Source organism: Heliangelus exortis, chromosome 19 (assembly GCF_036169615.1).
Source record: "Heliangelus exortis chromosome 19, bHelExo1.hap1, whole genome shotgun sequence".
Classification (NCBI taxonomy): domain Eukaryota; kingdom Metazoa; phylum Chordata; class Aves; order Apodiformes; family Trochilidae; genus Heliangelus; species Heliangelus exortis.
This window is the reverse complement of record NC_092440.1, coordinates 3,145,107-3,172,266: the sequence shown is the minus strand read 5'-3', so window position 1 is coordinate 3,172,266 and position 27,160 is coordinate 3,145,107. Positions and strand designations below refer to the sequence as shown.

The window sequence follows — 27,160 nt, the reverse complement described above, 5'->3', positions numbered from 1 at the left end:
GACAGGGTTCCCCCGCCCTCAGGGCCCCATCCCTGCCCACAGGCTGCCTGCAGAGCCTGACACAGGCAGGGGCCTGCAGGCATTAGCAAGGGGGAGCTGCTGGGCTCCCCTACCTTCATTTGGGTGGCCTTGCCCGCCCTGCCCTCCCCGCACTACTGCAAGAGGAGCAGGGAGCTGCTGCTGCCCTAGGGGCAGCGCCTGGCCTTGGAGCTGGCAGAGCGGGGCTGCACTCCCTGTCCCCAAGGAAGAGATAGGGATAGGTCCTTGGGTCCTTCCTGCCCAGGACACAGGTCACCCCCCCCCACACACACTGGAGACATCTCACATGCCCCTTCTACTCCCCCCCTCCCCAAAACAACAACTGTCTTCTACAATCCATTTATTTATAGAAATTCCACATTAAAAGCACACCTGGGGCCAGCACTGACCTACGGAGCACAGCTCCAGGACCTGGTGGCCCCAGCCCCCCCAATGCCAGGCAGCCCCATCCCTGACATGGCTCTTGCTGTCCTTCCCTTCCTGCTGAAGGTGTGACCGGCTTCGCTGGGTTCTGTCTCAGGTTGAGGGGGATCCATGACCAGCCTCCCATGGATGAGAGCAGCGTGGTGAGTGGCAGGATGCAGGCAGGAGGAGCAGCCCACCACCTCATTGCTGGAGCTTGGGGGTGGTGTGCAGGAGCCACTCGACAGTTTCCAGGAGGTAGGCCATGCCATAGTGCCGGGCAATGTTCTGGAAGACCTTGATGTGCTCCATGAAGGTCTGCGGAAAAGGGGGCAGGAAGGGAAGGAGGCTGCTCAGCACCCTTGAGGTAGCTGGGCAGGACTGGTGGGGCAGCACAGCAGCATCAAGGGAACAAACAGAAAAGAGGCAGCGGAGGAGCAGGGCAGCACAGAGAGGGTTGCCCTCCCTCTGGTAGCTGCTGGCACAGGGCTGGGCTGGGCAGGAGGGTGCAGCCCTACCTGGGAGGAGATGGTGAGGGTGAAGTTTCCAGCGCAGCTGCAGTACACAGGCATGTGGGTCTCCTTCACACCATGACACTTCTCGCACACCTGGAGGCCAAAGAGTTTTAGGTGGGCCAGAAGATGAGACCAAGTCCTCTGACAGGGGTGGAGTGGACAGGAGGACTGGGCAGCCCCACACTCACCAGGTCCTGCAGCACAAAGGCCATCAGCTTCTTCTGCAGGGCTTCCACCAGTGCTGCTTCAATGGCATCAGAGTCGTACTGGGCCTGGCAGTTGGAGCAGACCCAGATGGGCAGCACCGACGCATCCTAAGGGCAAAGAGAGGGGAAGTGATCACCAGCAGCCAAGCACAGTGATGGTGTAACTGGTTTCTGGAGAGGACAGAGCATCACCCAAGGCCAAAGGATGCTCAGACCTGTCACAAGCTGCTTGAAAAGGGGGGAACAGAAAGCTGCCTTAGGTGAGGTCAATCACCAGCAGAGCCACAAAGCAAAGAGAGAAGATAAGGGAATGCAACTGACTGGCCTCCAGCACTGCCATGATGGGGCATCTGGTGTCCCCAGGAAAGAGACTGCACCTGGGAGAGGGCAGGGTCCTTGCACAAGTCCAGGTCCCTGCAGAAGTTGCAGTTCCTGCAGATGACTTCTGGGAGCACATAGGAGCGGCAAGGGTCCTGAAACTGGGCTGCTTCTGAGAACTCCCCCACCTCAATGAGGCGCAGCAGGTCCCGGCGCAGTTTGTTCACTTGGTTGGTTATATTTGTATCCAGGGAGAGGACCTATGGGAGTAAGAGGGTATCCTTACCAGGACAGCAAATATCCTTGTGGCCTCATATGGATGCAGGGCAAGACAAACTAGTTCTAGGTCACTCCTGGAGGAATGGTACAGCAGATCTGAGACATGAACAAGGACCAGAACTGGAGTCCTATCTCAAAACCTTCAGGAAAGGGGCCCACCCAGCTGACCTTGCAAACGTATTTGATGAACTCAAGAGCTGGGTTGTTGAGGGGCAAGTAGGAGCCAGGCAGCACTGGGAACATGTCTGAAGGCTCAGTGGCATTACGAGAACCAGCCACCTTCTTCTGAATCTTCTGGGTGATGGTGAAAAAGCTCTGGGTGAGCTCATTGGCCACATAGTCCTGTGAGAAGGTGATCATGCCTAGAGAGATAAAGCAGAGAGCACTTGAGCCATATGGAGGCATATGGGGACAGCAAGGTGGGTGACTGCCTGCATGAGGGCTGCCCCGTGGCTGGGCACTCACCTGGCATGGCCCCCATCTCTCCCAGTGCCTCCTGGGACACCTGGGTGGTGCTTCTCCTCTTGATGGGGGTGCTCCCAGGAGAACTGCGCCGAAGCTCCTCCTTCATGCTGTGGTACACAGCCACAATGTAGGCTGGGGAGACACAGGCAAGAGCTCAGCTCCACCTGGCACCAGCAGATGCCCCACTGTGGGCTCTCCTGGGCACCAGGGAGGCACAAGCAACTTCATCCCCTCCTGGGACAGCTCACCTGACACAATCATCAGGAAGTAGCTCTGGCAGGAGGCAGCCTGGGGCAGAAACTGAGCAATGTTCCAGTTGTTCTCCAGCAGCTCCTCCATGTTTGGCTCTCCTTCCTCCTCTTCTTCCCCTGCTGCTGCCTCCTCCTCTTCTTCCTCACTATTATCCTCCTCCAACACTTGCCTCTTGCTGGTGTCCTGCTGGAGGACCCAGCAATATTGCAGCAGTTCCTTGTGCCCAGCCAATATCACCCTGCTCAGCCCAGCCCCTAGAACCCTCCCTGCTCTTGGGGAACTGAGCACTTCTCATCTCTTACCTCCCCATAGTGGATGCGAGAATCCACTTTTCCTTTGATACCTCCATAATTTGCTGGATCCATCCAGAGCAGGAACTCCCAGCAGCGGGAGAAGGAGATTGTCAGAGAGTGGAAAATCTCCTTGGAGTGGATGCTGAAGGGAAGAGATTGCAGTCACCAGAGCATCAGCATCATTCCTGGTTCAAAGCCTTCTCTGTGGGATGCCATGGGGAGGAGGTGGTGCTGGCCAGGAGAGAGGGTGTCCTCTCTCCCACCCAGCCATTGGAAGGGGCCCCATAGGAGCCATGCTCCAGGAGCAGCTCCCTGTGGTTGTGCTGAGGTGCCTGTACTTGGCTGGGATGCCAAGAGCCAGCAAGGGGATGAGGTGCTTGGCACTTTGGGTTTTCCTGACGGGAAGTAATCCTGCCCCTGTACTTGGCCCTGGTGAGGTCCCACCTTGAGTACTGTGTTCAGTTTTGGGCACCTCAATACAAAAATGACATTGAATTGTTGGAGCAAGTCCAAAGAAGGGCAACAAAGCTCGCGAAGGATTTGGAAAATATCCCTTATGAGGAGTGACCAAGGGAGCTGGGGCTGTATAGTCTGGGGAAACACAGGCTGAAGAGAGACCTTATCACTCTTTAGAGATGCCTGAAAGGAGGTTGTAGAGAGAGTGGGGTTGGTCTCTTCTCACTGGTGACAGATAACAGGACAAGGGGAAATGGTTTCAAGTTGCATCAGGGGAGATTTAGGTTGGATATCAGGAGACACTTCTTTACAGGAAGGGTTGTTAAGCACTGGAACAGGCTCCCCAGGGAGCATACCCCACCCCACCCCACCTGTTGATGATGTACTCCATGTAGCTGATGGCATCCTCGATGCGCCGCTTCTTGGTGCACAGAATGATGCGGTTAAAGTTGGCGTAAACCACTGAGGAACCCAGGCGCTTGAACTCGGCCACCAGCCTACAGGCAAGGCACAGGAGAGGGAGTCAGCAAGCAGAAAGGAAAAGTCCAAGGATCAGATGTGACTTGTGAAGGACATAATGATCCAGCACAGCCAGGAGTCAAGCATGTTGGCCACACCACACAAGGGAGCTCACTGGAAAAGTTTGGGAGGTCCAACCTACTGCCTGCCTCTGGAGGCTGGGGCAGAGAAGTGACTGGGTGCCAACAGCATCCTGTGCACCAATGCCATGCCTGTCCCCTCCTCAGTCACCAGCCTGGCATGCTATGGGTCTCACTTACTGCAGGAAAAGCTTCTTCATCATGTTGTGGAGTGTGCGGTGCAGCGCTGGGTCATAGAGCAGGGAGGAAGGGGAGCGGAGCCAGCGGTAGAAGTGAATGACCTGGTTGTCTGCATAGACATTGTGATACTGCGTGATCTCCTTCACCCAGCTCACCACCATGCTCTTCAGGATCCTGCCAGGGAGCAGAGAACAGCATCACCCCTCCAGACACATGTAACCCCTTCCCCCTTCCAGACAGGGACATGTTTTCAGCTCTGCCGGAGGACAGAACACAAACTGTGTCAGAGCCGACGTGTGAGCCCTCAGCACAGAAGCCACGTGGTACATGTGCCTCTGTAACCTGGTGGAGCAGGAAGAAAGGAGAAACAGGAAAGGGTAAAGCCTTCACCAATATGCATGAATCTGCTAGGTGCACCACCATGCAGTTCTGAGCCCTGGACCTTCGAAAGACTGTTGAAGAAGATGTTTGCCCTATGCTCAAGACCTGAATTTATGTTCAGGTCTCTGTATTTATGTTTATTTATGTTCCAAGCCCCATTGCTGCCACAAGTCTGGACAGGGCTAAAGTCGGGAGGGAAGGAGAGATAGGTCCCACCTCAGGACCTGGATGGAGACCAGATGCTCCATCTCCCACTGGCTCCTAGAGAAATACCTGAAAGTGTTGGAGCAGAGGGCAGTTTCATCATAGCTGGCTGGGATGTTGGCAGCCTGGTTCCCTGTCACCATGTCTTCTAGGGATGCCTGCTGAATCACATCAAAGCTGATGCTCATACTGGAGCCTCCTTCCATGTCGTTGATGTGGTGGGACTGTAAGACTGTGTTTACAGCCAGGCTCTGGATGTCCAGCTCCAGACACACTAAAGGCAAAGACAACCTCTCAGCAGGCAGGCAGGACAAACAACCAACAGAGCCACTCCCCTCACTGCACCTTCCAGTTGTAAGGGTGATCTACAGGTGTTAGTTACACTGAGTGGGGGAGATACTTTCACAGGCATGACTGTGTCTTGACCAGCACTTTTTCTTCCAAGAAGACTTAGACCTACTAATCCTCTGGGGATCACCAGTTTTTCAGAAGAACTGACTGCCACTCAAGCTGCTTCTGCCTCTGAGAAAGACCTGTCCCAGGGTCACCAAGGATGACCAGTTGAGCTGTCTTTGGGTTGAAACACTGCAGGCCCTCTGAGTGCTGATGTCAGGGCCACGAATTGGAAAAGAATCTGCATTTGAATGCCTGGAGACATTGCAGGTCAGACCTCTCTTTCTCAGGACATGCCCCTTGCACACATCTTGCCCAGATGGCTGCTGAAATGCCTAAGCTGCTGGTGACTATTGTCACCACAGAGACTCCTGGGAGACCACACCCATCCCTCTACAGGTCTTGCAGAGCAGGATCCAACTCTGCCCACACTCAATGCTGCCACCCTTTTCCCTCCTCACCGGTGGAATAGCAGCCGGGGTTGTTTATCTCCACAGAGGCCCTTTCATCAAACTCCATCACCAGACGGTTGTCATCAGCCTCCTTACCCCCCAGGTCTGGGCGGGCAGTGGGTGAGAGCCACAGCAAGTGGTTGTGGCGATGGAGGTGGCGCGAGAAGAAGAGGTCAGAGCCAAAGGTGGAGATGTCATCTGGGAGGTTCCCAATAGGGATGTGGTAGTACCTGGGGCACAGAGAGGTGAATGGTTGCTGGGGTGAGTACAGCTGCAGAGAAGACAGGGACCTTGGGGCCTGTCCCCTTCAGGGACAAGGAAGCCTCCCATGGACCCATCAAGGGCACAGCAGCCCTGGGGATGTGCAGTCATCCCAGGTACCTGCTCATCTCGAAAGCTTGGGAGAGGCAGGTGTCCAGGTTGAGGTAGGAGCGGATCATGCGGCGGGCAGCATGGCGCTGCCAGTCCAGGACTGAGTAGCTGATGTCATCCACCAGCCGGATGGGGACCAAGGGGAACTCCTCAATGATTGGGATCCCATTTGCCAGCTGTTTCAGGTCCCAGTTAGACTGCACAGCCAACAGTGTGGGGCCCCGGCGCTCATCCTGTGGGAAAGAGGACATGTCCTAGAGCACCTCTCCAGCAAATGCCTCTACTCAGCAGGAAACCAGCAGAGCTGGATGTCTTCATGATGAGGACACCACACCCCAGCACTCCTGAAGAATCCACCTCCGTGCAACCAGCTCTTCAGCTGAGCACAGGGATAGGGGACACGCTGAGGTGACCTCAGTACTGGTACTGCCACCAAAACCACCCCAGAACCACCCCAAGCAAGGCAAATCACCCCAAGCAAGGCAAAGCTCTGGAGCAGCACCCACTTCTACTCTTGATTTCCAGGCCAGCAGCTATATGCAGGCACTGTGGAAACTCGTGGCACCCACCAGTGCCTTCCACAGCACCCTCCCTTTACCTGATACCTGCATGACAAGGTCCTGCAGGGACCTTTCTGACAACTTCACCTTACCTTGTAGCCCAGCAGCAGCCTCTGGATGGCTCTGTAGACTGCCTTGGGGTCGGTCTCAGCCCGCACCTCAAAGGTGTGCTTGTCTGGAGGCAGCAGCTCCTTGCCCACCTTTTCCAGCAGTGCTTTGTGCTCTGCTGAGAAGAGGGTGGTGAGATTTGGCATCTGGTTGCTGCGGACCTGCACACAAGGGAAACTGGGTTAGAGCCAGGGGAAAAGGGGCCCTGGGCTGTGGGGTATTGGGGGGGGCTCTCCTCCACACATTGCAAGATGCCTCCCATCAAGCCCTGCAGAAATGTAACAGGGATGTGCAGAGAAACCTCCTGCTGCCAGATCCCCATCACAGCATCACAGAATGGTTTGGGTTGAAGGGACCTTTAAAGGTCATCTAGTCCAACCCCCCTGCAGCAAGCAGGGAAATCTTCAACTACATCAGGTTGTTCACAGCTCCATCAAGCTTCATCTCTAAAGTATTTCCAGGGATGGGGCATTTACCACCTCTCTGGGAAACCTGGGCCAGTGTTTCACCACTCTCATTGTAATAAATTTATTCCCCATCTCTAGTCTGAATCTCTTTCAGTTTAAAACCATCATGCCTGGTTCTATCATCACAAGCCCTGTTAAAAAGTCCCCATCTTTCCTATAGCTTCCCTTGAAGGACTGAAGACACAATAAGGTCTCCCTGCAGCCTCCTGTTCTCCAGGCTGACCAACCCCCACTCTCTGTCTGTCTCCAGAGCAGAGCTGCTCCAGCTCTAAGAGCATCTCTGTGGCCTCCTCTGGACTCACTTCAACAGCTCTGTGTCCTTCTTGTGTTGGGGACCCCAGAGCACTGCAGGGGAGTCTCACCAGAGTGGAAGAGAGGGGGATCTACTGATCATGCTGCTTTTGATGCCACCCAGGAGATGGCTGGGCTTTAAGTGCACATTGCCAGTTCGTGCCCAGCTTTTCATCCCTCAGTCCCACCTTACCTTGTCCAGCACAAAGACAGCAGCTTTGCGCTGAGAGGGAATGAAGAGGCCCAAGAGTGCCTTGCTGCCCTGGGAGCTGTGGTATAGGTAGATGTGGCGAATACTCCCTAGAGACAGAGCACAGAGCATCAGTGGTGCTCAGTCCCGGGTGCCCTCCCAGCCCCTTTCTCAGGGTTCTTTACCTGGCTCCAGATAAGTGAACTGGGCCAGCGAGCGCATCTCCAGGTGCTCGATGTCAAAGGTTTCAGCCTCTCGCCCTGCCAGGTGCCTGACCAGCTGCCTGCTGACCATGCACACACAGCCCAGGCGGATCAGGGCACGGAGGAGAAGCGGCACCTGCAGTAATTGGCACAGATGTGGAACAATGTTCTGCTACCAAGCTTCCCTTGGGGGCTCTAGATTTAGGACAACCCAGCTTAAAATCCACAGGTAGGACATTTCTAAGGTGCTTTCGATAGAAACTTGGTATCATCACCCTGGCTGGTGCTGGAGATACAGGACAAATGTCTTAATTACCCTGTGTTCCCATCTAGCCCCAGATTCCACCATCAAGGGCAGCAACCGATACTTCTGAGGATGTGTGGAGCAGAATCTGGGTTATCCTGCAGCTCAGCAACTTGTGGTCTCACCAAGCTGCTGAATTTTGAAGTGCCAGGTGTCCTCCTGTGCCACTGGCACTCAGCCTAGCAAGCCACCATGCAGCAATCCTTAAAAATGGGTACCTGGAGGAGTTACCTGTGTCTCATACACTCCCTCGATGTCTGGAGCGGAGAGGTCTGCGTTGATTTCATTGATGTGCTCTTGGTACATGTCTTCAGGGACAGAGTATTCATACAGGTTGTAAACTAAGTTAGAGCGGGGCAGGATCCTGTTCACCTGCCAAGGAAAGGGACAGGCTCAGGGGCACGTCACAGTATGCAGTACTGCTGCCAGTAGCTGGGGCACTTCCCGGGGCTGCAAGGAGCTGGGCTCTTGCTCCTGACAGAATCAGTGGTTTCTGCTCATGCACGTTACAAATTCCTGTAACAGAAAACCTATTTGCTGGGCAAGACTGGGATTAGCGGAGGAACTGGAGAAGGAATAGCCCTGGAATGGGAGACTGAGACACTGCAAAGCAGTATCTGCTTGCAGCAGAACTGAAACACCTCATCTCAACACAAGCAGCTGTTTCTGCTTCCAGAAGGGGCAGATCCTCACCCTCCTGTAGGCTGTTCCTTCCTCTGGCTTTGGGACACGCTGGTTGACATAGAAGACTCTGGGTATGCTCAGTCTGATGCAGTGCAGGTCACTTCCAATCAGTGCCCACAGCCTGAACAGCCCGGGCTGGTTGGTCTCGGCAATCTGCAAGACATGGGGATCCAAAGTTAGTGCAAACAGCAGGGATCCACCCTGTTACCAGTGCTTTCATCTAAGCTGTAGAGCTCACTGTGGGTCTGTGCAGAATCACAGAATCGATTTGGGTGAAAAGAGCCTTAAAATCATCCAGTTCAACCATTAACCCAACCGTTAACCCTGCCAAGACCACTACTGGACCATGTCTCTCAGCACCATCATCAGGCCCTGAACTTCACCATTTCACATGGAACAGGCTGCCCAGAGAAGTTGTGGAATCTCCTTCTCTCAAGATTTCAAGACCCATCTGGATGTATTGCTGTGTCACCAGCCCTGGGTAATGCTGCTTTGGCAGGGGGCTTGGAATCTACGATCTCCAGAGGCCCTTTCCAACACCTAACATTCTATGATTTGATCACAGACAGTGTAAATGTGAGTCTCCTGCCCTGGGTCACTCTCAGTGGCAGGTCCCCTCCCCAGTACCTGCACGATCTGCCAGGGCAAATCCAGGATGCTGCGGGCGGTCCTGCGCAGGTAGGCGCTCAGCCCTTTGGAGAGGGTGTCCCGGACCACTCCTCCACCTGCTGTCACCTCCCCGTCCTCCAGACGCCGCCTTTTCCGCCGCTCCCGCCGCTGCCGAGCCTGCAGCTCCCACTTCTTCTGGTGGTAGCGCAGCCAGACCAGCTGCTCCTCCTGCAGGGGTGGACATCAGCCCAGACACAAAAACAAGCACAGACATTGCCCAGCCCTCCAGCCCCCAGCCCCACAGCTGCCACAGCCATCCTGCCAGAGCTGTGAAGCCACCACCACCCCCCTTTTCTCCATCAGCAGTTCTATGTCTCCATCTCCTGGTTGTATTTCCCCATGTAGCCCAGAGCCATGGGCATGCAGAGGCCTTCAGGAGATCCACAGCTCACTCCTGGCACCACCCAAGCTGCTTGGGTGGGTGTAAGAGTGCAGCCCCTGGACATCTCCTCCCCAGTCTGCTTCACCTACCTTGGTGGTGCCCAGGGGTGGAGGTGGACCCAAGATCTCTCTCCAGGACTGAGACAGCTCCACGTACTGGGACATCTGTTGGCTTTCTTCTGCCGCAGGGACTCGCTTCCGCTTGTTTGTGATGGGAACCAGTGGCTGAAGGGTTTTGGCAGCCCCAAAGTCCTCTATATCACCAATCTGTGAGCTGGGAGTGCCCCCCAGGGGCTGGTTGGTGAGGACCTGAGGGAGGAAGGACAGGAGGACATGGGGTGCAGAAGAGCCCCACCAGCCCAGTCAGCACCTTTCCCTTACCCTCTTTACCTGTCTCTTGCCTTCTGAAGTGAAGAGCTCATTGATTTTCTTCTGTTTGTACACATCATTCTTCTCCAGCAGTTTCTTGTGGAGCCAGTCTGGGTGCCGGACCCGTGGCACCGGGTTCTTCACCTGGAGAAGATCTTCAAATGACACCAAATCCCCCAACCACATCCCTCCTTCTGCCCACTACCACCCTGTACCTGCTGCAGGGCTGCAGGAATGGTGATGATCTTCTGGATGGTGCTGCCCAGCCTCTCGATGTAGTAGTCCCAATCCAGGATCTGTGAAGAGGGCAGAGCAGAGGATGCAGAGGAAAGCTGAGCAGGTGGCCACAGATGCAGGACCAAGCATCTCATTGCAACTCCTGCCCCTAGCACCCTGCTTTGCAAGGACCTGCTTCCCAGGTCGTGCTTCCAAATGCATGAGCTCTTGTCCTGGAGCAGGGCTGACCCACTCACCGCACGGATGTTGAAGTCCTGCAGTGAGGGGCTCTTCAACCATTTTCGGAGGTAGTGTTTGCGCACACTGGGCTCAGCTTGGAAGATGGCAAGGGGGATGGCCCTGGAGAAAGCAAGGAAGCACTGACACACCTGGAGCAAGATCCTGGCAGCACAAGATCCTCTTCCAGTCTGCAGAGACCTTCCAGGGTTCTTCTCCCACCACACAGCAGTTGCATGGTGTTACCCACTGGTACTCTTGCCCACAGTCTGAGCCAGAGGACAGGTGACCACTTGACCTCACCACACCAGCTCCTGCTACCCTGCCCATCCCCTCCTGGTTGCCCCCACACTGTCAAAAGCCCTGGCCCCTCAAGATGAGGTTACCTTTCAGTGACTGGAGACCCCTCTGGTTTCTTGGAAATGATGAATCGGCAGCTCAGCCCGGCATCCTTCACCATCTGGTCCCCCAGGAACTCTGCCAGGCGCTTGGCAGTGCTGATGGAGGTGGACTTCTGCTCCCCATAGTCTTCCAGCTTGCGTGACATGGACCGGTTCTCTGAGATGAGCTCAAACAGCTCTGAATCTGGCATGTTGGCAGCCTGAAAGGGAGGGAAAAAAAGAGCCTCATGGCTAAATCTTGCTGCCGTCAGCTCCTGCACCCATCTTGGTGGGGCTCTTTACAGGGAGCCCGGGAACTGCTCCCTGTTGCAGATGCCAACATGACGAGCTGCTCCTCCTAACATGCCAACATGACCAGCTGCTGCTCCCTCAGCTGCTCCTCCTAAGACTTCTGCTCCAAACCCTTCACCAGCTTTGTACAGTGACCATCATGATGGAAGTGGCCATCTCAGACCACCTACTCAGTACACGCAAAGTCCACCTTACTCAGTGCCCCACCAGCTCTGACACTTCTCTGGCTCCACTTGGGGAGCACAGATGTGCTGAGCTGCACTTACCTTGCTGTAGAGCACATCCAGCCAGTAATCGGCCACCTTGGCCACAGAAGCATAGACTTCCTCCAGGGTGCTGCCTTTCAGAAAGGCTTCAAACACAGAGGACTGGAATATCTTCACCAGCTGCAGTTCTCCCCGGCGCTTCACCTCAAATCCCTTCAGTTCAGCCAGGGACCCATCCTCATTGAACACTGCATACCTAGGAGACAGCGTGGGCAAAACCTGGTCTGTGCCAAAGGACACATCCTCCCCTAACCCTAACCCATCCTGCCAGGGCACTTGTCCCCATGACACCAGCCCGTGTGTTTAGAGTCATGGTGCTCAACGCTAGGACGATCTCAGAACATCTACCAACAGTTTCCAGTTGGTCTCCAAAGGCACATCAGCTCCTGCCCCAGCTCATCCACATTGACTGGGAGAATGCTCTTGACTGCACCCAGGCAAAGGGTGGGAGGCGAGAGCCCAGGTAGGGAAACAGAGGAAAGCATTAGACAGAGGTTTGGAGATATGAAGGAAACTTTGACAGCTCAGATTTTGGCAAAGGGGTTCAGAGGAAACTGGATGTAGCCATGAAACAACTACAAGAACACTCCTCCCTCTTGCCTTTTTTCTTGCATTTTTTTGCATTTCACAGCCCTGCCAATTATTTGTATGTATCAAGAAAAACCATATGGATCATCAGCTAAGAGAAGAGGGGGGATACTTGAACCTACATCACTTGGTCAGCTCCTCTCCCATCTAACCACATTCCTGTGGTCACAGCCTTCTCTTCTTCCGCTGAGGATGATGCCTCTCAGTCACCTCCAGGCTGTTTTGGTTGGAGAGTGACTGAGAAATAAATGCATCTGATTATATCCCAAAACTGCAAGAAACCAAGAGGCCCTGAGATAAGAGTTTTAGGAGCAAAGCCCACTCAGTGCTTGGCACCACCTTGACTCCTGTGCAGATACCCACTGCTTGCAGAAAGGCACCAACAGGAGACAGTGGCTGTTAGTGCTCATCCAATGGGCACTAAACACAAAGGAGCACAGAGCTGCAAGGAAAGAGGGTGCTGGAGGGTGCTCAGGTCTGTGGGCAGCCCTCTGTGCCAAACAGGGAGATGGTGTCTGGTCACTAAGTTAAAACTATGTTGCTTCGGTGTTACCTAAGAATTATTGCCATAGAATTACTGGAGGCAAATGAATAATTGGATTCAAAGATGATTCCAATTCCTGAAGGGGGACTACAGGAAAGTTGGAGAGGGTTTTCTTACAAAGACATGGAATGATAGGACAAGGGGTAATGGCTTCAAGCTGAGAGATAGATTTATGTTAGACATTAGGAGGAAATTCTTTGCTGTGAGGGTAGTGAGACCCTGGCCCAGGTTGCCTAGAGAAGCTGTGGCTCACCCATCCCTGGCAAGTGTCCAAAACCAGGTTGAATGGGGTTTGAAGCAAACTGGTCTGGTGGGAGGTGTCCCTGCCCATGGCAGGGAGTTGGGACTGGATGAGCTTTTAAGTCCCTTCCCACACAACCCATTGCATGATTCTGTGATCTGGTGTCAGGCACCTGCCACCTAAAGCCAGCAAATGAAGAGTGCTGCCAGCTCCAGGGTCAAGGACCAATGCGCCCCACACACATGAAGGGAGAGACCCTCAGTCTGTTACCTGGGTAAGTGACAGTCTTTGGGTCCTTGAATTCTCACCTTTTCTTCAGCTTCTTGCCCTCTTCCTTGGAAGCTGGGAGGATCATGGCCAGGTATGGTCCATCCACTTCAAAAAAGATGCTGTTCTCTGAGCGTGTAATGTAGGTGAGGGAGGCTGGGTCCTGCAGCTCCTGGTACTGGTCATTTGTGAAGCCTTCCTATGGGCACAGACCCAGGAGAGCAGCTTCATACCACAGCCAGGCTGGTTATACCAGGAGGTGCCCCTGGGGCACATCCCACCCAAAGAGATCATTGAGCAACCCTCTGAAAGCTACAGCACGATTTTGGACTCAAAAATTAGAACATTTGACCCACTGGTTGAGAAGAGAAATGCTTTGGATCCTAAAATGTTATTCTTTTGTCTTTAAAAAGGTGGAGCAGAGAATGGGTCTGGCCATAGCTCTAGTCTGGGTTCCCCCAAGTGCCCAGGTGAGCAATCACACACCCCAGCCCCTTACACCTCCCTCCTCTTGCTGCAGGGGTTTTGGATGCTCTCAGGGCAGAGAGAAACTCTGCAGCAAGCAAGGCCATCAGCCCTTATATCCTGCCCACACCACAGGGAGCAGAGGTGGGTGAGAGATCCTCCTTCCTTCTCAATCCTCCACATGCTTTTTCCCAGCCTGCAGAGCAGGCCTGGATGGGTGCACACCTCACCTTCACCAGGATGTTAAGCATGGCACCTGGGTACGAGATTGTCACTTTTGGCTTCTTGGCATTGGTTGACTTGATGACAAAGTTCTCTGGGAAGCTGTTTGGGAGGACACACCAAATCCCATCAGTATCCAGTTCCAGAGGTCTCCTAAGGAAACAAGGAAGGTCAGTGTCAGGTGGGTGAGCTCTGTGTCCCCCAGAAAGGCAGAGGCAGCCTTGTGGCATCCACTCACCAGTCCCTTCTGCAAAACCAACCCTCAAAATATAAAAGAATAACCCCAGCAGTGTCTGAAATTTGACTTTTCAACACCAACTGCTAACAGCTTGTGTTTAACATGCTGTTAAACATGGACAGACATGTCCTGTGTTAAAAAAGGACAGACCTTTCTTCCCCAGCTCAGTACATACTCACCCAATCTGCTCTATCAGCTCCCTGGCCTGGGTGATGATATTGGCTCCAGTGAAGCAGACAATGCCAGCCATTTCCATGGAATACCAGCGAGCTCTGTGAGCAGAGGAATCCAAGTGAAGAGCTCCTTCCCAAACCCAGCTATGGAGAGGGCAGGAGGACATCCAGAGGGATAAGAGCAAGAAACACATCTTGGTAGATAGTTCTCCTTGTCCTAGTTATGAAGATTCAGAAAAGCTGGAACCCCACTAGCAGACAAGATTCCCCTCACTTATGCCCAACACTTATTGTCTAGCAGGAGTCTCCAGGATGAAAAGTCATTGGTAGGAGCAAGAGGAGAGTGTTACAGGCTGCACCCACCTTCAGCCTGGTGCTTCTGAAGCTGGTGAAACAAGTGACAATCCCAGTCTCCCAAGGTCCTCTCTGGAGGACTCCAAGCACTGCTGGGGGGGAAGACTCACCCTTTCCGCATGACATAGCCATAGAAGGAGTTGAGGATGCATTTGTGGGCCAGCTGCAGGGAGTCATACAGGATTTCCATGTTCTTGCAGCGCTTCACTTCAGAGGCATCTCCTGTCTCCACTGCTGCAGACAGCTTCTTTTTCCACACCTGCAAGCCACAGGCAGAGTCAGGACAATCCCCCATATCACTATTGGAACACCAACTTGTTTCCATGCCAGTAAAACACTGCAGTCCCAGTATAACATCACAACTCTAGGAGAGTAGATTTGCCAAAGACCAGCAGCATGAGCTAAACGTTCCTCTTTCTTTGGCAGCAGAGAAGAAGTTGGCCAGAGGCACTTAGGAGGGACCTGTAGCACCAACCATAACTCTGAAGGTGTCAATCAGTGCTGCCTGCCTGCAGCAGCTGTGCTGCACCACAGAGCTCAATGCCTGCAGCAACCCATGACATCTGGGTGAACAGCAGAACCACCCATGAAGAAAAAGCTTTGAGGCCATGATTCACGGTGGAAGAGGCAGCTGGGAGTAACTGCAAAGCCAACAGCTTGTCATTTAACTCTGCCAGAAGTGGAGTCCCAGGGCTCTGTCGTTGTCTCCAACACATCCAAGAATTAATGTGCCCTGGTCTCCTCTAGCACAAGCCTTGACCAGCAGAGAAATAAAATGTCTTCCTGGAGTCAACCATTCCTTAAACCAAGAACCAGACTTTGCTTCTCAGGTTGTCTCCACGTAGGAAGAACACCCCAGGCTGAACTCAATCAGATCAGATATATCAGAACAGAGACTGGCTGGGGATTTCCTAAACCCAGGGAAAACAAGAGATGCAGCTTTGGTTCCAACAGCAGCACAGAGGCATTAAGTGCTGCTGTAGCAGCCACTGAAGCAGCTACAGCTGTCAAGAGCTTCACAAGGTCCTTCTTGAACAGGAAGGAGCAATCCATTAGGACTCAGGTTTTCAGTGAGATGAGGTGTCCCCAGCAAGACACGTTAAGCCAGAAGCTGAGCTCAGTACCTTGTGCAGCCCCTTAAACTCGTAGCGGCGGTCCCTGAAAGCTCGCACTGTGTCCACATAGAAAGAGTTTTCCCTCTGGCAGATGGTGGTGACTCTCTCCTCCACCTTGGTGACGTGGATCTTCTTGTATGCCTTGCGGCAGTAATCTAGTCATGGGAAAAAGCAGAGGGAGCTTCTCAGGGATGAGTGCCCTGCTGGGGACAGAGGAATGGGCACATTATGGACAAGGAGACATCTAAGCATCAGGCCCAGGTGAGTAGAGACAGTCCTACTGCAAAAGGGGTGAGGATACGAGCACGGAGAGAAGCAGCACCTTGTCATGGAGATGCAGGGACAGGTCAGGGGGAATAAATGATGACACACATACAGCACATCCACAAACCCTGACTCTGCCCCCAGCCAGCTGGGTGGTCCTGCTGAACAGCAGCACTGTAGATGATTGGGTATTGTCATGTTTCCATTATTTAATTAACACCTTCCAAAAATGGAGCTGTTCATAGGTTTCAGCTCAGATCCATGGCTCTCCAAACAAAAGGAGAAACACTGACCCGGCCACCAGTGCCTGGCACCTCTTCAGGAAGCACACAGCACACAGTCTGAACTAACCCCACAGTCATATGAGAGGTAATTAATGGTGACCACTCACAGTCTGGGTCACAAAACACCGCTCCAGATGATGAAGTGGATTTAGCTTTTTTGGGTTTTTTTACCTGCCAGACGCTTTTTCTCATACTTGGCTTGTTCTTCCCGGGAGAGCTCATGGAAGGCCCGGGGTGTTCCCTCAGGGGACAGAGGGGGGAACTTCTCTGACTCCAGCTGCTGCTGGATGCGGTGGTACTCGCTGCGGCTGGCGGGCACTGTGGGGCAGAGCAGCCATCAGTTTCCCAGAGAAGCAGGAATCCACCTCCATCCCGGGGGGCTGGGCTGCACAGTGCCATCTGTACTTACTGAACTCTCCTCTCCACTGCCACGTCATCCGGCGCTGGCAGTTGGCACCCGGCTTGTTGAAGTCACAGGCAGCACATGTGGCCTCATCCACCATGGCTGAGGGCTGGACACAAGCAGAGGCACATAAGGGTGAGAGGGTCTTCAGACCACAGTTGATGCCAGACAAAGTGCTGGGGGGGCACAAGAGCTTAGGTGTGAACAGTGAAGATGGGACTTTGTGAGTTCTCCTTTACAGAGCCTTTTGAAAACACAATTCCCCCCCCAAAACAATATCTGGTTTCTTGGGAAAAACCCCAGGTAAAGTTGTAGCTCAGCCTCTGCAGACCTGGTGTCCTTAGCAGCTCAGCTGATTCCACATCCAGCCTTTCCTGATCCCTGCCCTGAGTTCAGCCCTTGCTGTTAAGGGGATCAAATCAGAGGAACCACCAAGGTTAACTGGAAGACAAAGTAAGAGAGACAAGGATGATGTTACCCACCTGCAACCTGTTGGTCAGAATGATGTTGGGATACATGGCCCCCACATCCAGATGGTAGATGAGGGGACACTCAATTCTGTTTGGAACATCCTTCAGGGAATTGAGCTTGACCTTGATTTCATCACAGACCTGTGGAGAGACAGAAAGTAGTGAACCCTGGACAGGAAAGAGATAATGAGTCAAACACTTGTATAATTTCATCCTTTCTCCTGTACCTGCCACTGACTCTGGGAAAGGATTTAAAAGATCAAAGGAGAAGAAACAGGGACTCCTCAACCACCAAAGCTGCAGGTTTTGTTTTGGAGCTCCCAGATAGGCTTTATCTTTAGGGGCATGTGGAAGATGACAGCAGCTTTTTCCTGAAGGTTACTTGAACAAGGACCTTTTCAATGAAAACCAGTTAATGGGGACAACAGCAGACATCCCTAACTGATGATGCCCTTCAAGAAACTGTAGACTTGGCTTTGGGGAGGGGGGCCTGTACTTTGTAGCCAGTAAGAAGCAGGGAACAAGAGGAACATGAGTATTTGGGATATCTGATGGGTCTGTCTTCTCACTAAATCCTTCCCCAGCTCTCTGAGCTTTGTTTCTGATTGAATCTGCAAAGGGGAAAGCAGGATCTGTGTCCCTCAGCTGGAGCAGGGATCCCGAATCCCAGGGCTGGGTTCCAGCAGCCAGGAAGGGGCTACTTGTAACACCCCTGAACCCCATCTGCTCTGCAGATGCCCAATCCCAAGATGGGATTCTTGGTCTCTCTTCATAAAGTGAACCTCAAGAGGCACTTGCAAGCTGCAGCCCCAGCCTAGCAGCTCAGCCCTACTCACTGTCACCTACCTCCTGGAAGTTGGTGACCTGCTCCAATGGCAAACCCTCCTCCTCCTCAATGGCGTGTCGCAGAGTCTTCTCCACGTGCTGCACCAAGAAGTCAAAGGCAGCTGGGTTCTGCAGGGGGAGGGACAGCACTGAGCCCAAGGACAGCCACTCCCAGGCCAGCAGCTCCTGTCCTGCTGCTCCTGTCCCGAACAGACCCAGGGAGCTCTCAGCATGGCCCACCAGCACATGTGGAGACACGGGCAGGGTCTCCAAGGACACCAGGTCAGGAAAAAAAGCAATGAAGGGAAGAAAACACTTTGTCTGGTAGTGTAGCACCTGCCATGGTCATCTGAGATCTGGGCCTAAGGATTCAGACTGAGCCCAGACTCCTTTATACACCTGGTGAGTGCTCCCCCACGATCAATCACTAGATTGGGACATCCACCTCTGGGAGCAGAGGAGGCTGAGGGGAGACCACCTGGATCCCTGCAACTGCCTGAGAGGAGGCTGGAACCAGGGCTGGGGGTCAGGCTCTGCTCCCAGGAAACAAGTGATAGAACAGAGGAAACAACCTCCAATTGGCAAGGGGAGGTTTTGATTGGAGCTTGGGAACAATATCTTCCTGGAAAGGGTTGTCAGGCTTTGGCCTGGTGGAGTGCCCAACCCTGGGGGGGGTTTCAAAGCTGTGGAGATGTGGTGCTGAGGGACATGGATTAGTGGTGGCTTTGGCAGTGCTGGGTAAATGGTTGGACTCATTGACCTCAAAGGTTTTTTCCAAACAGAATGATCTGATGATTCTATGAAAATGAACCACACTCAGTGCACTGCATCACATGGCAGAGTGAAGTCACCTCTGAAAACTTAAAGTCTGTGAGCACAATGCAGGCATGAGGCAGGGCAGGGGAGAGATGATGGAGAGTGCAGTGTGAACTAGAAACAGGTTCACAGACACCCAGGGAGGGTTCAGAAGCAGCTCAGTACGGGTGGGAGAAGCACAGAGGACAGGACTGTTAGGGGACAGAAGGTCAGCTCCACGCAGCTTTAGGTGCTCAAGGTGTCCTGCAGTTTGATGGGCACTGCCCAGCCAGGACACAGAGCAGATGTTAACACCAGCAGAGGGTCACTCCTCACAGCCACCCTGCTGCCCCTTTACCATTTTGAAGCGGCACGGGATGTCACTGCGGAAGACTCCTGATTCCAATGCTTCCACATGGCCTCCCACGTAGGTCTCTGAGTCCAGCACGTGGCCATCTTCTGTAAGCTTGTTGAACTCCTGCTCCTGCTTGTTGGGGAAGATTATGTTGGCATGATAGGCCTGAACCATCAGCAGTGCCTCGCACAGTGTCCCAGATCCTTTTCTTAACACCTGTCAAAGAGATATCAAAGCTGGTTTTACACTCAAAAAGAGCAGATTTACATGAGCTATAAGGAAGAAACTCTTTGCTGTGAGAGTGGTGAGGCCGTGGCCCAGGCTGCCCAGAGAAGCTCTGGCAGCTCCATCCTTGGAAGTGTTCAAGGCCAGGGTAGATGGGGCTTGGAGCACCTGGTCTGCTTAAAAATGTCCCTGCCCAGTTTAGGAAGATTGGACTAGATAATTTTGAAGGTCCTTTCCAACCCAAACCATCCTGTGATTCATCAACAAATGCTGTACCAGTGGTGACGGGACCTCTCTGGTCTTACAGCCACATCATTGACCCAGCAGCTTCAGCTGGTGACAGACATGACCACAGCACAGGCCACACTTCAGAGCATAGCAAGGAAGATGGGAGCAAGTGAGAAACCAACACTGACTCCTTTGTGCTGGCTGGGAGGAGACTGGGCTATGGACAGGGCACAGACCTCCAAGACCTCTGCTGCCATCCTCTCCTACACTACTCCCTTGTCAAGTGCCTTTGTAAGCTAAAACACATGGGGACAGAGGGACATTTCCACATACAGTTCCCAACCTCTCCCTACAGCTGACAACATGGTCAGCTTTGCATGACCATACCTATAAGCACTGCTGACTGAGCATGGAGCATCAGCCATGCTTTCCTCCTCCTGCCCTGTCCTACCAACTCTCAGGTCTCTTGTTCTTAACACATCACTTGGATAACTCCAGGGCTGTGAAAAGAAAGGAGTAGCCTTCAACTCCCCACTCCCTAACATGGATGGAGAAGAGGGAAACACATCTGTAGCCAGAGTGTCCCTGAGCATGGGGGACAAAATCACTATTTCAGGAGTGCACCTACCTCATCAGGCTCCATTGGAATGATGGTACACAAGGCAAAAATGAAAGGGTGCACATACTTCATGTACATGTAATAGGTAGCAACTGCATCCGACACTGAATAGGTGGCCAGGGTCTGTCAGGGAAGGGTGAGAGACAAATCAGTCCCAAGCACAGGTGGTAGAGCAGCTCAGTGACAATAATCTTTCACTGCTCCCTGCTGGACACGCTCTATTCAGCAGGAAGAAAGGCAAGGTGGATTTCTCTGTATCATGGGCTGCAGGGAAGAAGCTGTTCACTTTCAAGGACATCCTGCTCTAGTGATATGCCAGCTCTGAATGAGAAGAAATAGGGAAGACGAGGTCACAGCACTGATGCTGTCCTCATCTGGGACCTAGGAGGTGGCTTGGCAGAAATCCCCTTCGCATGACACCTGGAGCACCAAGCCTATTCTTTTTCCCTCCAGCAAGTCATGGCTCTTAGGTGGTGCCTTCCACCTCACACTGATGTAAATAAATACAGAAAATACACAGTGTAATGCCAGTGCCAGAACAGCTGCAAAGAAATCCTGTCCTGTTTCCCCATGGCTCAAACACTTCTAAGCACTGGCAATCTGGGGAGACAAACTGAGCTACTTTCTCAAAACCCACTGCATTAAGCAAAAACATTCCGTGACACACTAACTCAAGGATTCAATCATGCTGCAGCAGCTCTAGGCTTGTTTTCCAGTTGCTCAGAGATACAGCACAGGGAGGCAATACCTGAGGCTCCTCCATAGCCATCCGGCACATCTCTTCAGGGTCCAGTTCCACTGGGTCGTAACCCAGTTTTGCTTTAGCTGCTGCTTTCAGATTGTGACTTCCCACTGGGAGGTAACTGTCTCTCTTCACCCACCTGGATGGAATCACAAAAATACCACTTGGTGCAGAGAAACCAGCCCTGCCCTTCATAAAGGGGCTTGAGCTTGTGAAGGTGACCTCTCCCCAAGAGCAGCTGAGACCTGAACACTCACATGCAGTGGAGGCTGCCCAGCTTTAGGGATCCTGCATCTCTAACAATGCTGTTAAATCCCAGGTAGGACAAACCCCACTGTCCACACCATTACCACTGCTCAGTTATCCCCTTCCAACTCCCATTGTGGCTTTAAAATAAATAAATATTTAATCACTGAAGGAGGTGGCAGCACCAGGACTGCAAGGACAGCCCAGCCACTTCCCAACATCCAGATACCATTTGAGGAGAGGAAATCCACATAAAAGCCCCAGATTGTCTCTCTCCCTTGCATGCCCATGTCCTTTCCTCTTCTAGCTGTGCCAGGAGGCTGTTGGGTTAGGATATGGTCCTTTCCTCATTCCAATAGCCCACACTTTCTCTGCTGCCCCATATCAGACCTCCAACAGCCAAGGACATGCACCAGTGGGCTGAAGGGGGAGAGACCCAGGAGCCCTGCCTGGGGAAGTCTGGCAGCTTCAGGGGCATGCAAAGCACCCAGGGGAGGCAAAGAAATGGGCTGTCACACCAGCCTCAGGAGGTGGAATGCATGGAAGCTCCAACAGTCAAGAGAAGGATGGTATTCAAATACAACTGTAGATATTTTAAATAAATTCAGGAGATAAAGACACAGGTATATGGTAAAGGGATAGTTGGTACCTCAGACAGTCCATGTGGATGCACTGGGATGCTTTGTACTCTCCCTGGCTGTCCTTCTGAAACCCAATTTCCTGATACATGTTAATTCCATGAGCTGCTGCTCTTGCTTCCACAAAGGGCCTGGGGAAAGAGGGATGGTGAGGAGGAGCAGAACAGCCATTTCCCTTCCCCTCACTCTGACAATGGTTTTACAACTGCTTTCTTACAAACTACATAAATTGTTCTTGTGATTTATGTGATGCCTGGACACAGGGAGAACTTGCAGGACAGAATCCTAGGCCCAGGAGGCAAAGATGCCTGCTTAAACCTTGCCCCAGGAGGTAGAGGCACATGGTCCCTCTCCCCTTGCTTCCCCAGGGCTTACCTGTGCCCCTCTCCCTGATATCCCCCAGCCCTCTTCCGAGCCTCTCCCTGCTCTCTAAAAGTAGGCTGACCCACACACCAACATCAGCACAATGGCAGGGGTTTAAAGCAGCTCCACTAAGCAGACAGGACTCTAAAGAAGCACTTCCAAGCCAACAACCACAGGATTTGGCAAGGTGTTCAAGCTGGTCAGACAATCAACATGAATCACCCAGTCACCATGTGTGAGCTATGGAAGGGCCTGACTGTGCCCCACAGCTCAGGTGACACCTTGCCAGCTTAATTTTCATTCCTGATTTTACCAGTCAAAGAAGTCTCCATTGTATGTGACAACGATGGTGGGTTTGGTCTCCTGGACATGCTCAAACCACCTCTGGATTAAATGAGCCTAGGATGAAACAGAAGGATAGAAAAGATAACTGTTTAAAGTAACCTCACCACCTCCACAGAGCTGCTGGATATCATATGGTTTACTCCACCCTTCCCCTCTCCCCACCCAGCCCATACCTGACCTCTCCTATTACCCAGCAATAAAGCAGGACCAGCCCCACTGGACCCACCACGGCGAGGCAGCTGAACCAGCAGTCAGCTCTCTGGCCAACAAGAGCCCCAGACAGGTAAAAAGTCTACTGGGCAGAACTGACTTACTTCATCTGGTTCATTAAAGACACAAAAGGGACCCTCATACTCCGGCTTGGGAGTAAACTCAAAGTCTTCAATATCTTCGGAAACGATCTCCCTGTTTGTGATCAGGTAGCCCTAGGGAGGTGACATGGAGGCAAGTTAGGAGGATTGGGCTTGCAGAAGACTTGAAAATGCTGTCCACGTGGTGGGACGTTTTCCTTTTGAAAGCCAAAACTTCTGTCAAGGGGGAACAAGTGTTTGGGAGTCATCTGCTGAACCATTGCTGGCCATCAGCTAAGGAGGCCACCAGGAGACAACATGGGCCAGTAGAGTTGTTCCTGTGCTCTCCAGGTTACTGCTGCTTCCACAGAGGAGCTCCAGCAACCTAGGCTGAATGTTGAGTTCGAGTCTACAGCCCCACACCAAGACACCAAGCAGCCAGGCAAGCCTGGAGTGAGCAAGGCTGAAGGCAAAGTGATGCCCTGCTCCTTGGCTTCCCTATGGGAGCAGGGAGGAAACCACACTACTGTCCCTTACCTGCCCATCAATCATGTAGGAGATCATCATGATCTGGTCTGTCTCTGCATCAGGGAACTTCAGAGGGAGTTTGGTAGTTTCAATGTCAAAGGCAAGAACGACAGGATCCTGAGCAGGATCAGATTCATCAGAAAACATTCCAAAGTAGACCCCAAATTAGAGACCAAATCCCATTAAGACCAGTGCTAGCCCAGCAAGTGAACCCGACCCACCCCAGTAATCATTCATTGCTTTATCAATCCTAAAATTGTGACACAAGCCCAGAAACAAAGTGCTCCCCCTGTGCACCATGGCGTGACACCTGGAGCAGATCAGAACCCAACTTCTGGGGCCAACAGCCCAGGTGCACTCGGGGACAGACAGACACCTGCCCGACCAACACTCACCGGGCGCTCCACGAGGTCTTCTCGTCGGGTGATTTCGGGGGGGTAGGTGCTGCCCCGGTATCGCACGTTGTACCAGTGAGCCTGTGGGGAGAGGGCAGGCAGGGCTGGGGACAGAGCTCCACCAGTTACATGCAGCCCAGAAGAAAGTCTGAAGCTGTGGCTGTGTGTCAGTCATTTAACTTTTCTGCATGTTGCTCACTCAGGAGAAGGCCCAGCATTGTGGGACTGAGCTTTACAATAGGAACTCAGTCATCACCAACACCTTTGCAAGGGTTCTGGGAAAGAAAACTCTCCCAGCAGTGGGGAGTGGAGCTCTTCCAGCTTTGCCAGTCCTTACTCACCACATGGATCTTCAGGTCGATGGAGAGGCGAACATGGTAGGGCACATCATACTCTCGCATGTCCACAATGTTGTCCATCTGGCTGGCAACCTTCCTGGAGGGCCCTTCCTCCTCTGTGCTGAGGCTGCCTCCGCTCAGGGCACTGCTGGGAGCAAAGCCAAGCAGCTGCCTCACCTGGGTGCACCCCTGGGCATGGACAGCCCTGTGGCACTGGGGACAGCCCAGGGGACAGAAGGCAACAGGAATGCTTCCCCAGCACACAACACCCGCAGTGCCTTCTCCTGTCTGCTCTGGTCACTGGGCTGGACAAACCCCACCTGTGTCTGCGCAATGAACACTACAGTAATGAGTCTGCACCTAATGAGGCAACCTGGAAAGACTGTGAACTGGGACCACATGCCCTCCAGGTGAGCTAGAAGTGCTTGCATCACTTGGTTGTCTCTCTAAAGTACCAAATGCAACCAAAGGTCAGGGCCAAGAAACCAGAGAGAGGAGTTTTCCATGTGTATATTCCACGTGTATATTCTGACTTTACACAACGAAGTGTTGGATTTGGTTTTCTTTCTGTCTGCAACTATTTAATCCACCTGGTAAACAAGAATCTGACTTTTTATACCCATTAAATACATCAGATTTTTCTCCCTCCTTTAGTCACAGCTAGAAGGAGGGTTGCCCAGGTCCTCTCAGCATTCTTTCCCAGGGGACAGGGAATTGATCTGATGGGCAGGCAGAAGTACCCCCCAGCTCATCCCAGCCCAGAGGAACCACCTTGAAGATGAGTGGCAGAGAGGCCTAGCTGGAGCCAGACCCCAGGTGAGACAAGACCTCTCTGAGGACAGCTAAAAAATAAGCAAGGGAGGCTAATTGTTACCATGAGGAACTGACTGGATGCTCTAAGGAGAGTCCCCACCTTGCCAGCATGGCTGTGTAGACATCGCTCGCCTGGTCTCGCTCTCTGTTTTTCCTCACAGCAGGAGAGATCTCTTTCCGCACCTTCACCAACTCATCCACCGTGTAGAAGGACAGCTTGATGTAGTTCCTCTTCAGGCCCACTAAGTGGTTTGGCTGGAAAGCAGTGCAGAAGACAGACTAGACTGATGCAGCATCAGTGGGTGGAAGTGCCAAGCACCAGTGGGGGTGCTTTGGTGGGCAGGACAAGGGGGAAGAGGGCAAGAGCTGCACACAGAACCACAAAACTGTTCTGACTGGAAAAGGCCTTTAAGACTATTGAGTTCAACCCCCAAAGCGAGGGCACAGCCAGTGCTGCTGCCTGTGCAGGCAGGACAAGGAGTGGGATCCACCCCGGGAAGAGGAAGACGAGCAGGTCAAACATAAGCAGCATCCCCCTCTCACAGTTCCCTCTCTTCTTCCAATCATTCTTTAATTCCAGCAGTTACATGCCTTGAACATGCTGTAAAACAGCTGATGTACTCGAGGAACATCAATCATTACTGCCAATAAGCAATCAGCTATAACTAATGTTTCTGACAAGCACCACAAGCAGCATGGGGAGATGGGAGTCAAACCTGTGTTTTCCACTCACTGCTCAGTCCCTTCCTTCCTCCCTAGAGCTGTGCAAGGTCAAACCCAGCTTGCTATTCAAGAGCACAGAGGGAAGAGGAATACAAACCAGGTCCAAGTCTTCTTTAGGGACAGTCTCAAGCTTTGCAATCTTCCCTTGGAATTTCTTGGAGAGGAAGGAGGACACTTCTCGCTCACAGCCCTGCCAAGAGACCCTGGAGCTGAGCAGTGTGGCTCTGTCCCTTGGGAGACTCCCTGAAAGCAGGATGCTCAGGAGGTCTCATGCTTCCCAGGGACCTGTTGCCCCCTTCCCTGGGGACCTCAGCCCTCCCAGGGACCTCTCTCACCTTCTGGGTAGCAATGTAGAAGTAGGGCTTGTAGGGCAGAGCCACCTAGGAAGAGAGTGGAGATGGGTGACAAGGGCGGGTCCCCTCATGTGACCCTGAGCCCTGCCAGAGCTCCCCCCGGGCACCCACCTTGAAGCGGCTCCCGTCCTCCTGGATGAAGTAATAATCCACAGCGCTCACCGACCGCCGGTCCTCGTCCAGCACCTCCGTCTGCCAGGGGCCACCAAGGACTCAGTGAGGTTCCCCTGAGACCCACGGGGCTCTTCCATGGGACCCTCCCAAAGCCCTAGAGGGGGTCGCTCGTGACAGGCCCCACGGGCCCTATCGGGGGCTTCCCGTCGGACTCCCACCCTCTCCCTGGGCCCGATCCGGGGTCTCTCAGACGGACACCCCCAGGCACGGCCCCTATCGGGGCTCACTCCATGGGACCACCCCAGACCTCACGGTCAGTTTGCTCGGCCCCGCCGGTCCCTACCGGGTGCATGTTGATGAGCCAGCCCGTCCTCTCGCCGGGCTCCGCCAGCCGCTCGAAACCGAACAGCTCATCCAGCCGGTCCGTGCGCAGCGATCGCTCCAGCCGCTTGAGAGCGGAGAGCGCGGGGCCATCGTCCCTGCCAGCTCCTGCACCCTCAGCCGCCGACTCCTGGTACCCCCCCGCCCTCCGCACCCCGGCCCGCGACCCTTCAGGGTCTCCCCCGCCCCGCAGCCGCATCCCGGCACCCGGCGCCTTCCCGCCCTGCGCCTCTTCCCGCGAGAGCCGAAACCCCGCCCCCCTGCGGCAGCACCAATCAGAGAGCAGTCGCACGTCCACCTCTGTGTCCCCACCAATCAGAGGGCAGCGTCTTGCCCCGCCCCCAGCGACAGTGGGCGGGGCTGAGGTGCGGAACGGCGGGGACGGGGGGGCACGGGGGGCGGCAGTGGGCACGGGGATTGTGGGGGGACAGAGGGAGCCGAACTGCACCGGGCAGCTGCGCGGAGACAGCGATCTGACGCCCCCGGATCCCCCCTGGTTATCTTCCCCCCTGGACCAGGCAGTGCCCGCAATAGGCATGAGGGCAGTGCTGGTGTCAGTCCGCAGAGCCCAGGGCCACGCTCCAGGGGATGGTGACGATGGGGACGTGCACTGCCCAGCAGCTCTGTGGCATCTGGGGGTCAGGGAGGCCTCGCAGCCATCCCACAGGGATAGGGCTGCTCTCACTGTCCCTGCCCAGCCCCATAGCAGGCAGAGATACATCTCCAGCTGCCCCCAGGACAGCGCAGCCCTACAGAGCTGCTGGGATCTCCTC

The 27,160-nt window shown here is 53.6% G+C and overlaps 1 protein-coding gene across 1 annotated transcript; it reads right to left on the bottom strand.

Moving 5' to 3' along the window:
* Positions 1-366: 366 nt before the first annotated feature.
* POLE (DNA polymerase epsilon, catalytic subunit) lies at positions 367-26,609 on the bottom strand. Its single transcript, XM_071762990.1, has 48 exons — positions 26,350-26,609; positions 26,004-26,084; positions 25,875-25,919; positions 25,637-25,729; positions 24,917-25,071; positions 24,007-24,148; positions 23,666-23,746; positions 23,280-23,387; positions 22,767-22,877; positions 22,421-22,506; positions 21,756-21,875; positions 20,867-20,999; positions 20,128-20,241; positions 19,050-19,262; positions 17,918-18,025; positions 17,084-17,212; positions 16,608-16,710; positions 16,370-16,516; positions 15,660-15,805; positions 14,646-14,794; positions 14,188-14,280; positions 13,779-13,923; positions 13,125-13,282; positions 11,444-11,639; positions 10,872-11,086; positions 10,506-10,608; positions 10,248-10,328; positions 10,054-10,176; positions 9,754-9,972; positions 9,241-9,450; positions 8,623-8,766; positions 8,161-8,301; positions 7,608-7,761; positions 7,426-7,532; positions 6,459-6,635; positions 5,816-6,039; positions 5,444-5,664; positions 4,659-4,863; positions 4,005-4,178; positions 3,597-3,722; positions 2,779-2,911; positions 2,473-2,662; positions 2,225-2,356; positions 1,928-2,121; positions 1,540-1,740; positions 1,145-1,270; positions 960-1,049; positions 367-759 (listed from the first exon to the last, which is right to left on the bottom strand). Exons 1-48 carry the CDS (start codon positions 26,584-26,586, stop codon positions 646-648), a joined length of 6,897 nt encoding a protein of 2,298 aa, XP_071619091.1. The 5' UTR covers positions 26,587-26,609; the 3' UTR covers positions 367-645.
* Between the last annotated feature and the right edge of the window lie 551 nt (positions 26,610-27,160).

Excerpts from the sequence above, each read along its gene's own strand:
- POLE (XM_071762990.1), bottom strand. The coding sequence starts at position 26,586 with ATGCGGCTGCGGGGCGGGGGAGACCCTGAAGGGTCGCGGGCCGGGGTG. Across the intron at positions 23,388-23,665 it reads AAGACCTCGTGGAGCGCCCG|GATCCTGTCGTTCTTGCCTT; the intron begins GTGAGTGTTGGT and ends GATCCTGCTCAG. Across the intron at positions 6,636-7,425 it reads CTGTCTTTGTGCTGGACAAG|GTCCGCAGCAACCAGATGCC; the intron begins GTAAGGTGGGAC and ends CCTTGTGTGCAG.